The 20885-nt window shown below is 41.3% G+C and overlaps 1 protein-coding gene across 26 annotated transcripts in view; it reads left to right on the top strand.

The window, feature by feature from the left end:
- LRIG2 (leucine rich repeats and immunoglobulin like domains 2) overlaps positions 1-20885 on the top strand; it is a 58949-nt gene that overhangs the window by 14532 nt on the left and 23532 nt on the right. For 17 of the 26 annotated variants that reach the window (XM_036272432.1, XM_036272433.1, XM_036272450.1 and 14 more), the window contains 3 exons: positions 17014-17079; positions 20240-20314; positions 20487-20621. In XM_036272432.1, coding sequence (XP_036128325.1) covers positions 17014-17079; positions 20240-20314; positions 20487-20621 — 276 coding nt within the window. Of the gene's footprint in view, positions 1-1952; positions 2287-2674; positions 3016-10977; positions 11041-11705; positions 11967-17013; positions 17080-20239; positions 20315-20486; positions 20622-20885 lie in introns of those variants that run through there. The other 9 variants (XM_036272439.1, XM_036272442.1, XM_036272445.1 and 6 more) reach the window with 6 other exon arrangements.

Here is a 20885-nt window from a genome sequence, read left to right on the forward strand (position 1 = left end):
AAACTGGCCAGGGCCCTGGTCTATCTTTGATAAGAGTTCAGTTAGGTCTATTAGCCAGAACCCCCGCACCCTTGTTGTTTCCTCTTGGTAATTTTCTATCCACTGGCCTTGGCTGACCACCCTGCTCCTTGGCTGTAATTTCCCACTTGCCCATGCAGTTTTTGGAGTTGAGCCCAATCTATTCTCCCACAGAAAAATTTCATCACAGTGATTTCTATACCTATAGAGATAACCTGTACCACCTTGATTAAGGTCTTCCTTGCTGGTTTTTAACAAATGTCATTGAGTATTTTAACACAGGGAGTTTTTCCTGGACATTCGGTGTCACGAAGTGAGATTTGCTAGAATGGCCCTGGTTCATGGAAATGTGGATGGGAAAAGAAGGGATAAAAGGGTGGGGGATATGGAACCTTTGATTCCTTGGTGGTCATGTGGTGCTCTCAGTTACTAAAGGTAAATTTATCAATGGAGATGGATCCAGTTCCCAGCGCATTAGTTCAGTCCCTTGGCTGTTACCTGTAATAGCTAAAATGAAATTACAAGAGAGTGCTGAGTCAGACCTTGATCTTAGACCAAGCTCAGATTTCAGTGAGTCTGAGCTTTGGCCACTAACCCCAAGGGAAAAATTAGGCAAGGATAGTAGAAAGTACTACTAGACCTCTGGTCACCAAGAAGGTAGTTGGTGTGAGGGAAGGGCAAAACCAATAAACTATTGGAAACCAGGGAGTATAGTTAGTGTGAAGGAACTGTTTTATTTTGTGGCTCAGTAACAGCTTTCTGAAGAACCTCTACTAAGGTATTCTGTGAGAGTAATGAATTTAGGAGCAGTGTCTGGTTTTAAATGCTGTGGTGGGGGAAGAGCATGTTTGGGTGGATGCAGGGTTTACAGCTCATTATGGAACAATCACAGATGGTTTATGTGATCCATACAAAGGTCATTCCCTAGGGGACAGCCAGCTTGGTGGACTGAATAAAGGCCAGTATAAGATCTTTTTACCCTGAGAAAGGGGACTGACTGCCTATTTCCTCCATAAATGCCAAGTGGAACACCCCTGATGAAGTAAATGATATGTTTTCTATATAAACCTTGTGGGATTATCTTTATGATAATGGGGATATTCACCTGCTGAATATGGCTGTTATCGAGTTCATGGTAAATGCAGTGGCTAAGGGGGACTCTTTTACATGGACATCCCATAAAACCTTACTTCTGCAAAACTAAGGGATAGTTGGGGAAACTTTGTGTATTTGCTGTCTCATCTTTGCCTCTGGGTTCCGTAGATCCTAATAAAAACATTAGGTTAATAGGAGAATGAGGAAAAGCAAAGGACAGAGTCAACAGACTTGGTCTTAGCAAGGCAGAAAAATTTAAATGGTTATTAAGAAATAAGATGAACTCTGGCCGGTTTTGCTCAGCGTTTGGAGTGTCGGCCCACAGACCGATGAGTTGCAGATTTTATTTGGGTCAAGGGTACTTACCTTGGTTGCAGTTTGTCCCTGGTCGTGGTTGGGGCTGTGTGGGAGGCAACCAGTTGATGTGTCCCTCTCACATGGATGTTTCTCTCTCTCTCTCCCTCCCATTCTATCTGAAGATAAATAGAAAAACATCCTCTGGTGAGGATTAAAAAAAAAAAAAGAAGGTGAATGAAACAAGTATATTAGGAGCAAAATAAAGGAAAAAGAAAGGGAAGAATCACTGGACTTGACCTAGTAGAATGGAACATTTTAGATGGTTATTAAGAAACTTGGTGGACCCTGGGCAATGTGACTCAGTTGGTACAGCATCATCCTGTGCACCAAAGGGTTGCTGGTTCAATTCCTGGTCAGGGCACATGCACATACATGCCCAGGTTGTGGGCTCGATCCCTGGCAGAGTAGGAGGTGAGTAGGAGGTAGCCGATCGATGTTCCACTCTCACATTGATGTTTTCCTTTTTCTCTTCTTCTCAATAGAAAAAAATATATATATATTTTAAAAGTGCGGTGGCCTTTCTGTGCTACCCAGAGAGGGGCCCACACTATATTATTCTTGGTTCCCACATAACTTAAAGGGAAACTTTCACATTGTCTGGAGCCCTTAATGTCCTGAAAATGAAGGAGGAGGATGTCCTCAAATTCCTTGCAGCAGGAATCCACTTAGGTGGCACCAGTCTTCATTTCCAGATGGAACAGTACATCTACAAAAGGAAAAGTGATCGCTTCTACAACATAAATCTGAGGAGAACCTGGGAGAAGCTTCTGATGGCAGCTTGCTCGTACCATGCTTACCATTGGAAACTCCACCAAGGTCAGTGTCATATTGTTCGGGAACACTGGCCAGGGAGCTCTGCTGAAATTTGCTGCTGCCACTATAGCCACACCTATTGCCAGCCGCTTCACTCCCGGAACTTTCACTAACCAGATCCAAGCAGTCTTCAGGAGCCGAGACTTTGGTGGTTATTGATCCCAGGGCTGAGCACCAGCCTCTCACAGAGTCATCTTATGTTAACCTGCCACATACCATTGCTCTGTGTAACACAGACTCTCCTGTGCGATATGTGGTCGTTGCCATCCCTTGCAGCAACAACAGGGCACACTCTGATGTGGTGGATGCTGGCTTGGGAAGTACGGCATGTGTGTGGCACCGTCTCCCTTGAACACGCTTGGGAGGTCATGCCTGATCTTTATTTCTATAGAGATCTCTAAGAGATTGAAATTGAAGAGCAGGCCGTTGCTGAAAAGGCTGTGACCAAGGAGGAGTTTCAGGTTGAATGAACTGCTTCACCTCCTGATTTCACTACTTGTGGTCGGAAAGCGCAGGTGCTCTCTGTGCCTGTTCAGCATTTCCCTCTGAAGACTGGAGCACTCAGCTTGCCACTGAAGACTGGTCTGCAGCCCCCACTGCTCAGGCCACTGAATGGATAGAAACAACCACTGAGTGATCTTAAGCTGTTCTTCCACAAACTTAACAGAATGGAAATAAAGTTGATGGAAAAGAAACAGTTTCTAAAAACAAAAAGAGGAAAAAAGAAATTAGGTGATTAAAACAGACATTGATGGGGTAATAATAAAGGTTTCAATATAAGACTACCTAAGTTTGTGCAGGCCAAGAAGCTCTCCTGGTCCCCCATCATTAGAGAGCCCCAAACAAGTCTGCTCTATTTACTTCAGTTTGGAAAAATTTAAAAATCCAAAAGCAGAGGTTGCAATGTGAAACCTGACCTGCAGTTGCTTGAGGCATTGCTTAGGCAGATTAAATTAGATGCGAAAGTTGACAGAAGGACGAGGATCCCTTCCTTCAACTCATGAGGGTGGGGGAGATCCAAAGCCTCTTGCACAAGAGTGGGTAAAATGGTCAGGAACTGGAGAAGTGTTCAGGATTCCTTGATATGGGAACCTCTTCTACTATGGTCCAAACCCATTGGTGAAGCCATGATGTAATTGAGAACATTGTGAAAGTTGGAATGTTTAAATAGGCTTTATTTAAAGACATCGTGTCGCCCTGGCTGGTTTGACTCAGTGGTTAGAGTGTCGGCCCATGGATCGAAGAGTCGCGGGTCCGATTCTGGTCAAAGGCATGTACCTTGGTTTTGGTTTGGTTCCTGGCCCAGGTCAGGGTTGTGCGAGAGGCAGCCAATCGATGTGTCTCTCTCACATCAGTGTTTCTCTCTCTTATCTCTCCTCTCACTCTATCTGAAGATAAATGTAAACATATCCTTAGGCGAGGATTTAAAAAAAAAAAAAGTAGTACAAGTAAAAATCTTAAAAAAAAAAAAGATGTTGTGTTTCCTTTATCTAAATATATTATGGGAATGGATATTATGTCTGGCTGGGGGAACACTACCCCTGCCTGGTATTGTAAAACCAAAACTTGTTAATAAAGTCCTAATGGAGGGTTACAGTGAGGAATGTTAAGGTACAAGTTTGTAAGGGAAGTAGTTGTTTGAAGAGGCTTTTACCTGATTGTGTTATGGAGATGGACATTGTGTATCTGACTGAGGGGGAATGTTTCCTTTACCTAATATTGTAAAACAGAAGGCATGTCAATCTACCCTTCAGGCAATATTAATTGGACATTCTTAATGGGAATCAGTAAGATTGCTCCAGCCCACACAATGCAGAGTGGAAATTGGAATGCTGATGTGGATTCTCTGTGGGGATAGCCCTATGCATGTGGTAGACTGGGGCTTAGGGCAGAAGCCTGTGAGTGCCTCCCAGCAATGACTCCTAGGACTTTGGACTAGAGCATTTCCATTTGAAGGGCAATTATTGGCTTGCTGTTGGACATTAATCGAAACTGCCGTGATGACTAAGTCATAAAATAATCTTGAAACCTGAAATACTCACGATGTCTTGCATAATGTCAGATAAACACTCCAGTAGGGAGGGCAGTGCCTAGAAGAGTTTCATAATAAAATAGAAATGGTTTATATAGGATCATGCTACCTGGGGAATGCAAGGCGTAGATACTCCACAACAGAGAGCCTTTTCCTCCCCTGACTGACTTTGGAACTGTGGGAGGATTCTGTTGGTCCTTGGGCAGTGTCCTATAAACAGCTCCTAACTGACCAACAAGGAGCTGCTTAGTTTGTGGATGGCAATTCCAAGATGGATGGATAACATCCTTTTTGGAAGGTTACCACTCTGAGGGAGGTAAACCCCAGTGGGCTGAAGTGCATGCTATTTTCCTAGCTGTAATAACAGTGATAAAAGTCCCTGTGTTTGAGTTTTTACTAAATCATGGGCAGTGGCCAGTGGTCTGGCCATATCGTCAGGCAGAAGAGCAATGGAAACTTGGTGTATTTAAGGGATGCCCATGTGGAGCACGGATAGGCCTGTGGAAATCACTGTGAGACTTTGACACTTTACAGCAGATAATGCCCAGCAGTGGGCAGAGAGATATCCTCCTTACAGTATAGTAAGTCCTCACTTGACGTCATTGATAGGTTGTTGGAACTGGGGTGAAGTAACGTATAATGAAACCAATTTTACTGTAGGCTAATTGATATAAACACATTTCTTGTTTTTTTAATTTTTCCTCACCCAAGGATACTTTTTATTTATCATCAGATAGAGAGGGAGGGAGGGAGAGAGAGACAGAGAGAAACATTAATGTGATAGAGCCATATCGATTGGTTGCCTCCCGCATGATCCAACCAGGGCGGGGGACGAACTGCAACTGAGGTACATGCCCTTGACTGAATCGAACCCGTGGCACATTGGGCTGTGGGCCGATGCTCTAACCGCTGAGCCAGACTGGCCAGGGTGATATAAACAAACACATTACTATGGCATCTTGTCAGTGTTATAAGGAAGTTATGTTTTTGAGGACCTGCTGTGCTAGTTTGATAGAGAATTGGAATGGGCAGTTAAAATATTGGTTGTCTAAAAAGGGAAGAGATAAAGATGGGAAGGACTGGCTTACATACCTTCTGGAACATGCTCACACTCAATGTCAGGTGGTGCTAAAGAAGTGGCCCACTAGATAGAGTCCTCTTTTTCTGGTGGATATGAGGTAGAGGGGGTGGGTTTGAATGCTGGAATGATGATGCAGTTCTTACCAAGGGAGGAGTATGCTGGCATAACGACTATACCTTTTTTTTTCTTCATACACTTCAACTTTTTTCCCCCTACTTGGTGAAGTGGTCATAGGACCAGAGCTGCAAATATAGGTGCTGGAAACAGGAATGATTCCTAAGCAAGAAACTGTATTTTTAAACTTTTGGGTCAGAATTCCTAAGGGCGTAATGGGGTAGATTGTACCTTCACCCCGTCTAGCAAAATTGAGGTTAACAGTGAATACCAATATATTGTCTGGTGGTAAAAATAGCTCAGTAGTTCTGAGCCTTTGTAACCTTACCCTAACTGAATGGAGTGAATTGAAGGGGAGGTACTTCCTAGACTAGTATTGCTGTTTGCAGTCTAGACCAGCACAATGGCTGAACCTGATGTCCCTTCCAAAGGTGGAAGATTTTGGGTATATAGTAGCTGTGGGTAAAAGAATGGATAAATGGTTGTGTAATGAGAGAAATTCATATTAATATCTCGGAGGGGCTCAGAGTAAGAGATGACATTGTTTCTTAGCTCAGTTATACCCAGTGACTGAAAGGGTGAAACCATACGTTTACTTAGACCACTCCTGCTTTGGAACCTGACAAAATTGAATGGAAGGAAGCCTGAAAACCTGAGTGGCCTTGCCTGGAATGCATTTTGCTTTCTTTCTATGTTTAAATCCTCACTCGAGGATATTTTTCCATTTATCTTTAGATAGAGGGGAGGGACGGAGGGAGAGAAGGAGAGAGATAGAGAAACATCCATGTGAGAGAGACACATTGACTGGTTGCCTCCCACACAACCCTGACCAGGGCCAGGGACCAAACCACAACCAAGGGACGTGCCCTTGACTGGAATCGAACCTGTTATTCTTTGGCCAAGGCTTTAACCATCGAGTCAAACTGGCCAGGGCCTGGCTGTAAGGGAGTCTCTGGCCAGACACCAAGAGGGTAAGGTATGGAATAATAGAAAAAATATATATTGGTCTCTGCCCCTAGTTCCTGAAAAGCCTTGTAATTTCTTAAGTGATTAGAGCACTATAGGAGCATTTTTTATTCTAATATTTGGTCTTTGAAAGTTTTGTTTTTTTTATCCTCACCCGAGGACATTTTTCCATTTTTTGTTCAGATAGAGTGGGAGGGAAAGAGAGGAAGAGAGAGAGAGAAACATCGACGTGAAAGGGCCACATCAAGTGGCTGCCTCCCACATGACCCAACCAGGGCCTGGAACAAACTGCAACCAAGGTGCGTGCCCTTGGCAGGAACCGAACCCTGGTCTCTCTGGACCGCAGGCTGATGCTCTAACCGTTGAGCCAAACCGGCTAGGGCGGCCTTTGAAATTTTTATTTAATTGCTTCAAACCACAAAGTGGTGAACTGAAAATGAGTCTTTTTTAAAAAGGTACAGATTAGATTTTCCTTCCATTTAAGGTCCCTTGTGTTTACCTTAATTGTTGCTGTCTACCTTTATTTTCCATTTCCTCCTTTCATTTGTGTCCATATTTTCTTTCTTTTTCTTTTTTGGTATGTGCCCCTGGCAGGAACCAAACCCGGGACACTCTGGTCCACAGGCCAATGCTCCAACCTCTGAGCCAAACCAGCCAGGGCTGTGTCCATATTTTCACCATGCTTCTTACGGAGAAGTGAGATTGGCTATGGTGCTGATCCTATGGTATGTTAGAAACCTAGTTTACTCTGTAATTAACTCAGGTAGGACTCCTCTCTTTAGGCCTCTAGGCCTCCAAAGGCAGGAATCAAGAGAAAACTTCTTGCTTTGTATGCTATCACCCTGGTCCAAGTCTACACTTCAGAGTAAAGAACTGTTCCTTTTCCTGGAAAGAATCCTTAACCCTCAGATCCGTAGCACCGATGATTCAGACTGTTAGCACTAGTCTCATTATGCCTTCTCTTCTTTAACAGTCTGCACAGGAATCTCAGGACTTGTAGGTCTCTCTCCTCTCCCAGAGACAACCTCAGCCCTCTTCATGGCTTTATTTTTATCTTTAGCAGGCATCATCTTCTGATATGCTTCATATTTTACTTTGTCTTCTTTTCAGTAGGATATAAATATCTTGAAAGCATGGGTTTTTGTCTGTTTATTCATTGCTGTAAATCAGTGATTTTCAATGGGTGTGCTGCAAGAATTTTTAAAACGTGTAATACTAGCCCTGGTCAGTTTGGCTCAGTGGTTAGAGTGGCAGCCTGCCGACTAGAGAGTACTGGGTTTGGTTCCCGCTAAGGGCACGTACCTCAGTTGTAGTTTGTCCCCGCCTCAGTTGGGGTCATGTGGGTGGCAACCAGTCAATGTGTCTCTCTCACATCGATGTTTCTCTCTCTCTCTTTCTTCCCTCTCTACCTCCCGTTCTATCTGAAGATAAATGCAAAAAATGTCCTCAGGTGAGGGAAAAACACACAAAAAACATGGAATACCTATTTAGTCAGAGGCACTGACCTCTTTTCCCTTAGATTGTCAAATTAGAAAATGAAAATGACAACAACCAACACAACAATAGCCACCCACTATAAACGAATCAAAATTATACCTATTTTTTTGGTCAGATTAACAAAAAAAATGACATTTTTTGGTGTGCAGCAGAATTTTAGTCATTTGTTTATGTGTGCCATGAGATGAAAAAGGTTGAAAATCACTCCTGTAGATGAATGGTGACCAGCATTAAATGAATGCAGTAAATTAATTATAACAAGTGTGTGGCTTTGCCTTTTGAGGGAGATGAGAAACTCTCAAAGAAATGAAAGCAGTTCTTTCTCATTAGCTTTTCTAATATCTTATTAGATGATTTTTTTTCAAGGTATCTCATGCTCCATAGTAAACATTATGAATGAATCAGAGCATATACAATGTGCTTATCTTAACCAATTATTTGTATTTTAAGGTCATTTTTTTTTTTTTTAATTTTGAAATATGGGCACATTACATTACTTTCTCTAGCTCCTGTCTCACCCTGTCTTGGGTGTTTTGTCTAATTGCCCCAAAAATTCACAGAAACTTCTGCATGTACACATAATCTTTGATTTATTCTGATCATCTATTTTTTTAAATTCTAACCTGAGGATATTTTTCCATTTCTCTTCAGATAGAGTGGGAGAGAGGGAGAGAGAGGAGGTGAGGTTGGGGGGGGGGAGAGAGAGAAATATCGATGTGAAAGAGAGACATCGACTGGTTGCCTTCTGCACGACCCCTGGGGCCGGGGATGAACCACAACTGAGGTACATGCCCTTGACCAGAATCGACCTGAGACTCATTGGTCTGCGGGCCAACGCTGTATATAAGAGCTGAGCCGAACCGGTCAGGGCTGATCATCTGTGTTTTTAATAGGACTTTGCAGCATCTATTAGATATTTACTAAATATTATTGAATGATCAGTTGAATGCAGAGTATCATTATGGCTTGCAGCTATAGTTTGAGGAGTTTTTTTTTTTTTTTTTTTATCCTTACCCGAGCATATTTTTCCATTTTTTGTACAGATAGAGTGGGAGGGAGAGAGAGGAGGGAGAGAGAGAAACATCGACGTGAAGGGACACATCGAGTGGCTGCCACCCGCACGACCAACCAGGGTCGGGGACAAACTGCAACCGAAGTACGTGCCCTTAGCGGGAACCGAACCCGGGTCTCTCCGGACCTCAGGCCGACGCTCCAACCGCTGAGCCAAACTGGCCGGGGCTAGTTTGAGGAGTTTTTAATAGTCTACAACTTCATTCCAACCTGTATAACCAGCCATGCATTTCTTTGTTAACCCTCACCTGACGATATTTTTCCATTGGTTTTTTTTTTTTTTTTTTTTAAGATAGAGTGGAAGGGAGGGAGGAGGAGAGAGAGAGAGAGACATCGATGTGAGAGAGATGCATTGATTGGTTGCCTCCCAAACAATCCCAACCAGGACTGGGAATTGAACCAGTGACCCTTCATTTATTGGGTTGACGCTCTAACCACTGAGCAAACTGGCCAGAGCTGAGCCACGCATTTTGAAGATGGGACACTTCAAAGGCATTGTGGATGGCTTTCACATACCCTATCTTTCTAGGCGCTAGCAGAAACACCAGCTCCTTTTTTCCCCCTCCCCTCCCCTCCCCTCCCCTCCCCTCCCCTCCCCTCCCCTCCCCTCCCCTCCCCTCCCCTCCCCTCCCCTCCCCTCCCCTCCCCTCCCCTCCCCTCCCCTCCCCTCCCATTTATCAGATAGAGTGGGAGGGGGAGAGAAAGACAGAGAGAAACATCAATGTGATAGAACCACATTGACTGGTTGTCTCCCGCACAGCCCAACCAGGGCTTGGGACAAAACGCAACCGAGTTATGTGCCCTTGACCAGAATCAAACCCAATACTCATTGGTCCGCGGGCTGACGCTCTAACTGCTGATCCAAACTGGCCAGGGCCAGTTTTCTCCTTTAAAATAAACAGACCTAGCCCTGGCCAGTTTGGCTCAGTGGTTGGATCGTCAGCCTGCGGTCCAGAGAGACCCGGGTTCGGTTCCCGCAAAGGGCACATACCTTGGTTGCAATTTGTCCCTGGTTGGGTCATGCGGGTGGTGACCACTTGATGTGTCACTTTCGCATCGATGTTTCTCTCTCTCTCTCTCTCTCTCTCTCTTCCTCCCACTCTATCTCAGCAAAAAATGTCCTCGGGTGAGGATAAAAAAATAAAAAATAAACAGACCTAGCCCTGGCTGGTTTGCTCAATGGTTAGAGCGGCAGCTTGTGGATGGAAGGGTCTCAGGTTTGATTCCGGTTGAAGGTACATACCTAGTTTTTAGGTTTGATCCCCAGCCCCAGTTGGAGTCATGCAGGAGGCAACCAATTGATATGTGCCTGTCACATCGATGTTTCTCTCCCTCCATTCCACTCTCTCAATAAATAAATAAATAAATAAATAAATAAATAAATAAATAAATAAATAAACAGACCTACTGGTAAACGCCTAAAGCTCTTTTGTGGGGAAGAGGAATGCACTGCTCTCGTATTTTCAGAATCTAATGTCTGTTGTCTTTGGCTTGCATACTGTTCTAATCAATTGTTTCACTTCCAGTAGTCATTTTATTTTTTAATCGTTTATAACTTTTTTTTTCTTCATTGATTTTATAGAGAGAAGAAGGGAGAGGGGGAGAGAGGAGAAACATCGATGAGATAGAACATCGATTGGCCACCTCCTGCATGCCCCCCACTGGGGATTTGGCCCACAACCTAGGCATGTGCCCTGACCGGATATTGAACCGGCTACCTCTTGGTGCATGGGTCGATGCTCAACCACTGAGCCACACTGGCTGGGCTTCCAACAGTCATTTTAAAGCATATATAATGTGCTTTTCTTTCATTGCATTAAAGGTGTTAACATAGTTCTTCATCTTGGTCTGGAGAAGTGGTAAACAGAAGATGTGAGCTCATGAAATTGGAATTCAGAAGCAATATTTAGTTTACTACTTTAATTTGTTGTAGATGAGTAGTTCCAGTCAATTAAGGTTTACCTTTGGAAGTTGATTATGGCTGCATGTACAATAGGTAAATACTCAGAAAAGGTGATGGTAGTGGACCATCAACCTATTTCAAACCTGGTATTATATAATAACCTACTATTTACACACTGACCTGTATGTATGGAAAAATGTCCTCTGGTGAGGATTAAAAAAAGAAAAAGAAAAAGCAAACCTAAAAGCAGACAGTTGTAAGAGTTGTGTTGGAATCCTTGTCTTTGGTATACTTCAGGAATAGTACTCATGCCCTGGCCAGTTTGGCTCAGTGGTTAGCGTGTTGGCCCGTGGATCAGAGAGTCCTGGGTTCGGTTTCCGCTAAGGGCATGTACCTCAGTTGCGGTTTGTCCCCGGCCCTGGTTGGGGTCATGTGAGTGGCAGCCACTCAATGTGTCTCTGTCTCTCTCTTCCTCCCTCTCTCCCTCCCGCTCTATCTGAAGATAAATGCAAAAAGTGTCCTTGGGTGAGGAAAAAACAATAGTACTCATGATCATCAGCCTATAAAATCACAGTACTGTAATTGATCATAATGATAAGTTTTGAAAGTAAATTATGCTAGATATACTCTAACAAAATGGACTTCCATTTACAGAAGAAAGGACAAATTATGCTAGATAAATGCACGAAACGTTGTAATACCCAAACTGTTGGATACAGTGTGTTTTTATTTATTTAATTCATTTATTTTTGTTACAGATGTTTCTTCTTTTCCCCCCACAATGTGTTCTTTTAACTTTGCAAAGGGCTCCTTTAAACAAGTTTTGTTATTGTTGAAGTTCACAGTTTGACCTATCAGTGCTGTGCATGACTCAAAGCGTACCTATGTAACTGGGAAGAATAAAACCTCTGTGTCTCCATTGCTGCTGGACTTCTTTGCAATTAGCTTGCAGAACTGATTTTCCTCCTCAGACTGTTGAGATTGCTCTGTACATCCTATAAATTATTTACACCCTGAAGGTAATAAATGACTACATTAATGGCACCTCTGGCTCCACATGATATCAAGAACCTTAATAATTCATCCTTTATTACAGATACATCCCTGTAGATTAGCATGAGAGGGAGCTGAGGTTACAACACTGAGATAAGGTCTTCTCTGAGACCTTTACTCTTCAAACATGTCCATAAATAGATATTAGTAGTGGTAAAAAATAAAGATTATTGACTATTACAAAGCTTTAGACCCTTTAGGTGATGTTTATCAAGCGTTAGATTACTTCAGATTTTTAAGTACATTAGAGGGATATGTTGGGGGAGGGGTCTTTGAAAGACAGTTTTCTGATTCAGGACTCTTGCTTAAAAAAAAAACAAAAACAGGCAACTGGGCTGGTGTGGCTCAGTGATTGAGCGTTGACCCATGCACCAAGAGGTTGCCAGTTCGATTCCTGGTCAGGGCACATTGCCCAGGTTTTGGGCCGATTCCCAGTGGGGGTGTGCAGGAGGTAGCCGATCAGTGTTCTCTCTCATTGATGTTTCTGTCTTTCCCTCTCCCTTCCTCTCGCTCTAAAATCAATTCAAGAAAAATATTAAAAAAACTAACAAGCAAACTAACATTAACTTAAGCAAAGTAAATGGAATTAATGATTGGCCACTGGGAAGAATAGTGAGAGACTTTAATTTTTAAAATTACCCAAATTCTTTTTATCTATCTTTTTTCAAAACCACCCAAATTCTTTTTTTTTTTTTTTTTATTCTTACCCGAGGACATTTTTCCATTTTTTGTTCAGCTAAGTGGGAGGGGGAGAAAAAGAAAGATAGAGAAAGAAACATTGATGTGAAAGGGACACATCGAATGGTTGCCACCGGCATGACCCAGTCAGGGTTGGGGACAAACTGCAACTGAGGTACTTGCCCTTAGCGGGAACTGAACCTGGGTCTCTCTGGACCACAGGCCGACGCTCTAACTGCTGAGCCAAACCGGCCAGGGCAAAACCACCCAAATTCTTTTTTTTAATTTATTTTATTTTATTTTTGTTACAGATGTTTCTCCTTTTTTACCCCATTGACATGACACCCTCCTCCCCATTCCCCCACCCTATCCCTGGCTTTGTTGTCCATGTCCATTGGTTAAAAACCACCTAAATTCTTAATCTAAGAATTTTACATCTGATATTTGCAATTTTCAAATCAGTCTACTTCAGTCTTTTGGGAGTACTTAAGAAAAAAAGAAATAGGACCCAATACTCCAAGGTTATGGGTTTGATCCCCAGTCTGGGTACTTACAAAGAAGCAACCAATGGGTTTGATCCTTGGCTCTGGTCGGGCACACGTGGGAGGCAACCAATCGATGTGTGTGTCTCATCCATGTTCCCCCCCACCCCTTTTCCCTCCCTTCCACTCTTTAAAAAAAAAGCAATGGAAAAAATATCCTCAGGTGATGATTACACATACACACACACACACACACACACACACACACACACACAGCAGTCAATGCATAAGTAAGTAGAACAACAGGTCATGTTTCTCTCTCCCTTGCCCTCTGTTCCTCTCTCCCTCCCTCCCTCTCTCTCTCTCTCTAAAATCAATCAATTAAAAAATTTGTTTAAAAAAGAAAAATAATTTGGAAAGGCATGCTACCAAGGGCAGGAGTGTGTCTATACACTCCTATATGCACATGTCATATCATTAAATTTCAGAGTGAAATTTAGGTATAAACGAAAGTTAATTTACAAATTTCCAGTGAAGAGGAATAGTGGAGTTGATGTTGAATTTATGTTTACAGTTTTGGAGTGACTCTTCTTCCTAGTACAAATATTGCTTTTAAAAAATGTATAAAGGTTACTAATGTTGGCAGTGTTTATAACCCTAGCACTTAGCACAGTGCCTGGCACATGGTTCAGTACATGTTTGCACGAATACCTGATGCTGAGATCAATCCATGTAATTCTAGTTATGTCCTGGCCAGTTTTTCTCAGTGGTTAGAGTGTCGGCCCTCAGACCAAGGAGTCATGGGTTTGATTCCAGTCAAGGGCAGGTACCTTGGTTGTGGTTTGTTCTCTGGTCCTGGTCCTGGTCCGGGTCTTGTGGGAGGCAACCAGTTGATGTGTCTCTTTTGCATTGATGTCCCCGCCCCCCTTTTGTCTGAAAATAAATGGAAAAATATCCCCGGGTGAGGAATTAAAAAGTATAATTCTAGTTAGAAACTTAGTGTTTTGATAAGTTGAACAGCTACACTGACTTATACTAGTTGCTTTCTATGATAGTACTCCTTTAGGAGTGTATTCCAGACTAGTGTTAGTGTTTTTTAATTAATTCAATGTGGATTTGTTGCAGAAGGGTCCAGAGAGCCTCATTATATGGGGTTCTGACCTGTAAGGCATATATATATATATATATACATATATATATATATATATTTTTTCCTTTATTGATCTTAGAGAAGAAGAGAGAAGGGGAGAGAGAGATAGAAACAATGATTAGCTGCCTCTTGCATGCCCACCACTGGGGATTGGGCCTACAACCTGGGCATGTGCCCTGACTGGGAATTGAACTGGCGGCCTCTTAGTGCATGTGTCAGTGCTCAGCCACTGAGCCCCCCCACCCCCACCCCCCGGGCTATGAGGCATATATTCTTAAGACAACGTTGTCCTATAGAAAGGCTCCAAAGTATTTCAGGTATCCTTTGGGTACCATTGAAATGCCTTAGAGTTTCTTTAAAGATACTGAGAAAATTGCTCTTTCCCCAGTAGAGACACTGGACAGTTTTTACTGATGACTAAATTCAAATTGGTTTATACCATGTTGAGTTTACCAAGTTTATACCAAGTTGAGTTTAATTTGATTGATTTCTATTTCTGTAATAATGGTTTTCTTTAAATGGATGATCTGGTCATCATTGATATCCATGAGAGAACTAGAGGGGAGTTACACTGCCGGGGAGATTAGGGATTGGAAAGGCATTAGAAGCACTGTTATTAAAATGAAAGTACTTAATCTGTAAAAGAAAAAAAATTTTCAGCAAGTATGAGATGCAGAATTAAGTCATAGTGTGCTAGTCTGCTATACAGATGATATTAGTTCTCTATTTACCAGGCCAGCCACCTTGGAGCAGAATATGGAATATCTATCTTAAATTAGAAAAGCTGTATTTCTCCTTCCGTTGAAACACACAATATATAAACATCTTTTCAATTGTAGGAAACTCTGGGTTTGTTGTTTAGTAGCAAGTGTGAATTGGATAAAGTTTCTGAATATAAGATTTTTATATGGAGCAAATTCATATTTTTTTTCTCTTATATTTCTCACCACACTTCTCCATTCATGAGTATCTTTCAGCTGATACCTGGTGCCAGATATCTTGGAATAAATGTTTTAGAACAGTTGTGGAAAACTGTTGGTTTGATCTAGTCTTAGTTATGTTATGGTGTAAGTCAAGCTCTTAAATGAAGGTGGCTGGGTTTTATAGATGGACAGACGTGAATCTTCCTGAGAACAAATTGTTCTGTGATGGAGACATCGCTCAAACCTGCATGCACCTGTCAGCTGCCCGTGGTGGCACAGTGAGAGAAAGTGATCTGTAATGTTTCTCTGGTGTGTGTCTATTACTAGCTATATTGTAATGTGTAATACATCTCTTGGGTAGACAGCTTGTGTGGGCTGGGTTCCACCTTAGTCTTGTAAAGATGCCCAGAAGCATCAAGGCACATTTTTTAAAACCTATTTAAACATTTAGACTAATGGTTAATTTTAGTGAAATTTCTGCTATATTTAATAAACTATTTGCTTTAAGTGAGATGAAAATTTAAGTTTATGGCTTCCTCACTTATCAGCTATGTGATCTTTGATTGACAAATTATTAATCTCTGCCCATTTCTATATCAGGAAAGGAAGATTATAAGAGTATTTGCCTCATAAGGTGGTTGTGTGGATTTAGGCAGCTCATAGGTATGAAGTGTATGGAAGAGTGAGTGTCTGCCACCACCACCACCATTATCTACATAATTTTGAGTGAGATGAATTTCCCTTCCCTGAAGCTAGATTGCCTTTTTTTTTTTTTTTTTAAAGGAAGATCACATTTCTATTAAGGATGTGGTCAACCCCAATTCTAACATAGAAGCTCTCCGTTTTGACTCATGAAATCTACAAGTGTATCTTCAGCTAAAGTGTAATATAGTATATTATAATATTATGTATCATACTATATGTTATATAAAGTATGTATTACTTTAAAAAGTACATATTACTGCCCTGGCCGGTTAGGCTTAGCAATTAGAGCGTCAGCCTGCGGTCCCGAGAGACCCGGGTTCGGTTGCCACTAAGGGCAAGTATCTCGGTTGCAGTTTGTCCCCAGCCCTGGTTGGGTTGTGCGGGTGGCACCTACTCAATGTGTCCCTTTCACGTCGATGTTTCTCTCTCTCTCTCTCCCTCCCACTCTATCTGAACAAAATATCAAAAAATGTCCTTGGGTGAAGATAAAGAACAAAACATTACTTTATACATTACTTTAAAAGTATATATTTCTTCAAAACTATAGTACATTATAATAAAGTATAATATCACTAAAATGGATGGAGAAATTTATAATATTGCTATGAAATGATCTACAAGATGTATTGTTGTGTGAAGAAAGCAAGGGCAAAGTAGTGTGAAAATTATCCTACCGCTTACATAAAAATTTGCTGGTACATGCATAAAATACCTGGCAGGCTATGCAAGGAATGGTATATTTTCATTTGTTGCTGTAGAGGAGGGAAACTGGATGGCTGGAGACAAGGGTAGGAGACTTTTTACTATATATCCTTTTCTATTTTTTGATTATTGAAGCATGTGAATGTATTTCCTAGTTAAAAAAACAAAAAAACCAACACTGTAAAAGTGAAAAAGTAAAATAGCTATTTTGAAGTCTAGGTAAATTTTTATCCATCCTTTGTAAACATTCTTTTTCGTTTGTCCTGCTCAAATTCACATTTGATAGGGATTTTAGATTCCTATGTTAGTTTTTTTTTCTTTAAGTTTGCTTTCCCTAACACTAAACTAAGAATGTTCTTTTGTCCTCTATTAGGGATTTGAGTCATAATCGGTTGTCTAACTGGAACATCAGCTTGGAATCCCAGACAATACAAGAGGTGTAAGTTATTTTGCTTAAATTTACATTAAATCGAGGTGATCTAACGAATTGTGAATTTGAGGATGTTCAATTTAGAAATGCTAAGAAAAAATCAAAGGAAAAAATGTACATTAAAAGACAATTGTTTTAAAAAACGTAAACTGTCATCTTTAGCTTTATTGTCAGAAATTCTGTGCATTGTGCCACCGGGTTGATGATTTCAAGTTGCAAACTGTAGGCATAGTCTTCCTTGGGGCCAAAAGTAAGATTTTTCCTCTCTTGAGACTATGTTTTTTGCCAGAGTTTAAGCCAACTTAAATTCAATTGTGTAAACTTTTTTTTAAATGTCCTTTTTGTTTTGTTTTGATAGTTTATTGATTTTTAGAGAGCGAGAGAAACATTAATGTGAAAGCGAAACAGAGCTCTACTGCCTCCTGCATGCCCTCTCCTGGGGATTTGAGCCGAAACCAGGCATATGTCCAGACTGGGAATCGCGCCAGCAACCTTTCTCTGCACAGGATGATGCCCAACCAACTGAGCCACACCTACTAGGGCTTTTTTATTAAAACAAACAAAAAATTTTTTTTTCTTGAATGATTTTAGAAAGAGGAAGGGAGAGGGAGGGAGAGAGAGAAACATCAGTGAGAGAGAACATCGATTGGCCCTCTCCTGCATGCCCCCACTGGGGATTTGGCATGTGCCCTGACTGGGAATCAAACCGGCAACCTCTTGGTGCATGGGTCGATGCTCAACCACTGAGCTACACCGGCTGGGCCTACCAGGGCTTTTTAAAAATGCCTTGACTCATCTAAAATGGAAGCATCGTGTCTAAAGTAGATTTATATGAAATAGAATACTTTTGGTATCATTTGGAATGCGGTGGTTAGTAATTTAGTTTTCTATTTTACCGAAGTTTTTCCTTTAATACTGTGATGTATTATTATGTATTTGGAGGAAATTTTCTAAAATAGGAATTCTTTTTTTTTTATTAAAATTTTTTTTTTCTTTATTAATTTTTAGAAAGAGAGGAAGGGAGAGGGAGAGAGAGAGAGAAACATCAATGAGCGAGAACATCAATTGGCCTCTTTCTGCACACCCCCTACTGAGGATTTGGCCCACAACCTGGGCATATGCCTGACCAGGAATCGAACTGGCAACCTCTTGGTGCATGGGTGGACACTCAACCACTGAGCCACACTGACCGGGCTAACATAGAAATTCTTAATATCAGTTATTGTATGGTAATATTCCCAGAGGCACAACTTTTGAGCCTGTTGTGCCTTTACCCTTGAACTCCCCCCAACTCTAAGATTTATTTTTCTTTTTAGTTTCTTTTTCTTTTCTTTTTTTTTTTTTTTAATCCTCACCAGAGGACAGTTTTCAACATTTTGTTGAGATAGAGTGGGAGGAAGAGAGAGAGAGAAACATCGATGTGAAAGGGACACATCGATTGGCTGCCACCCACACGACCCAACCATGGCCGGGGACAAACTGCAACCGAGGTACATGCCCTTAGCGGGAACCGAACCCAGGTCTCTCCGGACCACAGGCCAATGATCTAACCGCTGAGCCAAACCAGCCAGGGCTCTTTTTAGTTTCTTGCTGATAGGGTAACTTGTGCGCTCATTGTTCCTGCATCCTGTCCTTCCGTGCCCCAAATGATTGCTTCTGATCTGCTTCGGAGTGAACAGACAATTGATAAGCTTACTAACTGAGAGAGTAGCACCAAGGACAGGTGTGAAAATGCTTCAATGGGAAGTGCGTGAGCTGGTTTGTTATAATGACTTTGCAACTTCAGCTGGTTCCTTGGAGGCCTTTTACTTCAGGTTTTTTCCTGTATTTTAAATTGTTGAGGTTATTCATTGATTGAAAACCAGGTTAATGAGCCCTGGCTGGTTTGGCTCAGCGGTTAGAGCGTTGGCCTGCGGTCTGGAGAGACCCGGGTTCGGTTCCCGCTAAGGGCATGTACCTCGGTTGCAGTTTGTCCGCAGCCCTGGTTGGTCGTGCGGGTGGCAGCCACTCGATGTGTCCCTTCACGTCGATGTTTCTCTCTCTCTCTCTCCCTTCCTCTCTCTCCCTCCTGCTCTATCTGAACAAAGAATGAAAAAGTGTCCTCGGGTGAGGATAAAAAAAAAAAAAAAAAGAAAACCAGGTTAATGAAATATGATTATATTAGCTTTACTACCAAAACATTTACGACAATCTGTTTTAAAGAGCTCTGGGATCAGTTGGTGGCATGTCATGTCATCTGTAAAATTTAATCATAGGCTCTGTCTCTGGGTTGGTAAATTTCATCTGTTTTTCTCAAGCAATCCTCCCTGATTTTGAATAACTTTAAAATGTATATGTATTTTTTCGTGTGTGTGTGTTTATATTTTTAAAATTTAATTTATAATTCCATTATAAATATGAAAAAAAGATAAAGATGTGTTAATTATTCTTTCTTGTTTAAGAAGCACCCAAATTAACCACCATAAATGGAACTATTCAAAGAACCTTGGTGGAATTAAAAATATTTAATGTGTGTCCTGACCGGTGTGGCTCAGTGGATAGAGCATCAGCCTGTGTACTGAAGGGTTACAGGCTCAATCCCCAGCCCCAGTCAGGGCACATGTGGGAGGCAGGCAACCCATCTATATGTCTTTGTCACATCAGTGTTTCTCCCCGCCCCTTCCCTCCCTCCCTCTACTTTCTCTAAAAATCAATGGGAAAAAAATATCCTTGGGTAAGGATTAACAATAATAACAAATTTGCAAAATATACTGAGATCAATCATAGATCTATACCATGAAAAAGTGTTTCTTATTTAAACCTCTAATTTCTCAGTATGATACATTTAGTATAACTCATTCTGGAGTCATAGGCTTTTTTCAAATGTGCCACCCCTCCTAAAGAACTCAAGAGGTACCCAGTCAGTGTGGCTCAGTGGTTAAGTATCGATCCATACACCAAGAGGTCGCTGGTTCAATTCTCAATCAGGGCACATGCCCAGGTTGTGGGCCAAATCCCTATTGGGGGTTTGGAGGAGGCAGCCAATCGATGTTCTCTCTCATTGATGTTTTTATATCTCTCTCCCTCTCCCTCTCTCTCTAAGAATCAATAAAGGAAGAAAAAAAAAATAACTCAAGAGGTAACATTTCTCTCGCTAAACTTTGAAATCTTATTTTCCTCCTGTGCCTAGGAAAATGAATTATAATGAGCTAACCGAAATCCCGTATTTTGGAGAACCAACCTCTAATATTACTCTACTGTCATTGTAAGTAAATAAGATCTTTCAGATCTTTCACTTAAATTATGCATAGTACACATTTTTTGTTATTGTTGTTTGTTTTAGGTAACCTTTTTGTTGTTCCCAATTATTTAATATTCTTGTGGCCTGGGATGGTTCGTTCGCTGACAGTAGCTTCAACATCATCTTTGTTTTGTAGAGTCCATAATATAATTGCAGAAATAAATGCAGAGGCGTTCCAGTTTTACCCTGCTCTCGAGAGTTTAGATCTCAGCTCAAATATAATATCAGAAATTAAGACAGCTTCATTTCCTCGAATGCAGCTTAAATACCTGTAAGTTAAATAGAGTTTAAACTAGATATACTTTAAAGTGTATAATATTTATTGATACTTCTCAGAAATGTCTGTTGTGATTTTTATATGCTTATGTGAAACAAACCCACAGTCAGTTTTTTGAGGTTTTGGGGATGTTGGGGTTTTTTCACCTCTTAAAGAAAGAGTGCACTATTTTCAGACAATATTATTAAATATTCAGGGTAATTTTTGAGATTTAATTCTGGATTGTGTTTTACTAAAAGGTAAATAGGAGTGGTTTGT

The sequence above is a fragment of the Molossus molossus genome, unplaced genomic scaffold, assembly GCF_014108415.1.
Source record: "Molossus molossus isolate mMolMol1 unplaced genomic scaffold, mMolMol1.p scaffold_m16_p_20, whole genome shotgun sequence".
NCBI classification, from domain to species: Eukaryota; Metazoa; Chordata; class Mammalia; order Chiroptera; family Molossidae; genus Molossus; species Molossus molossus.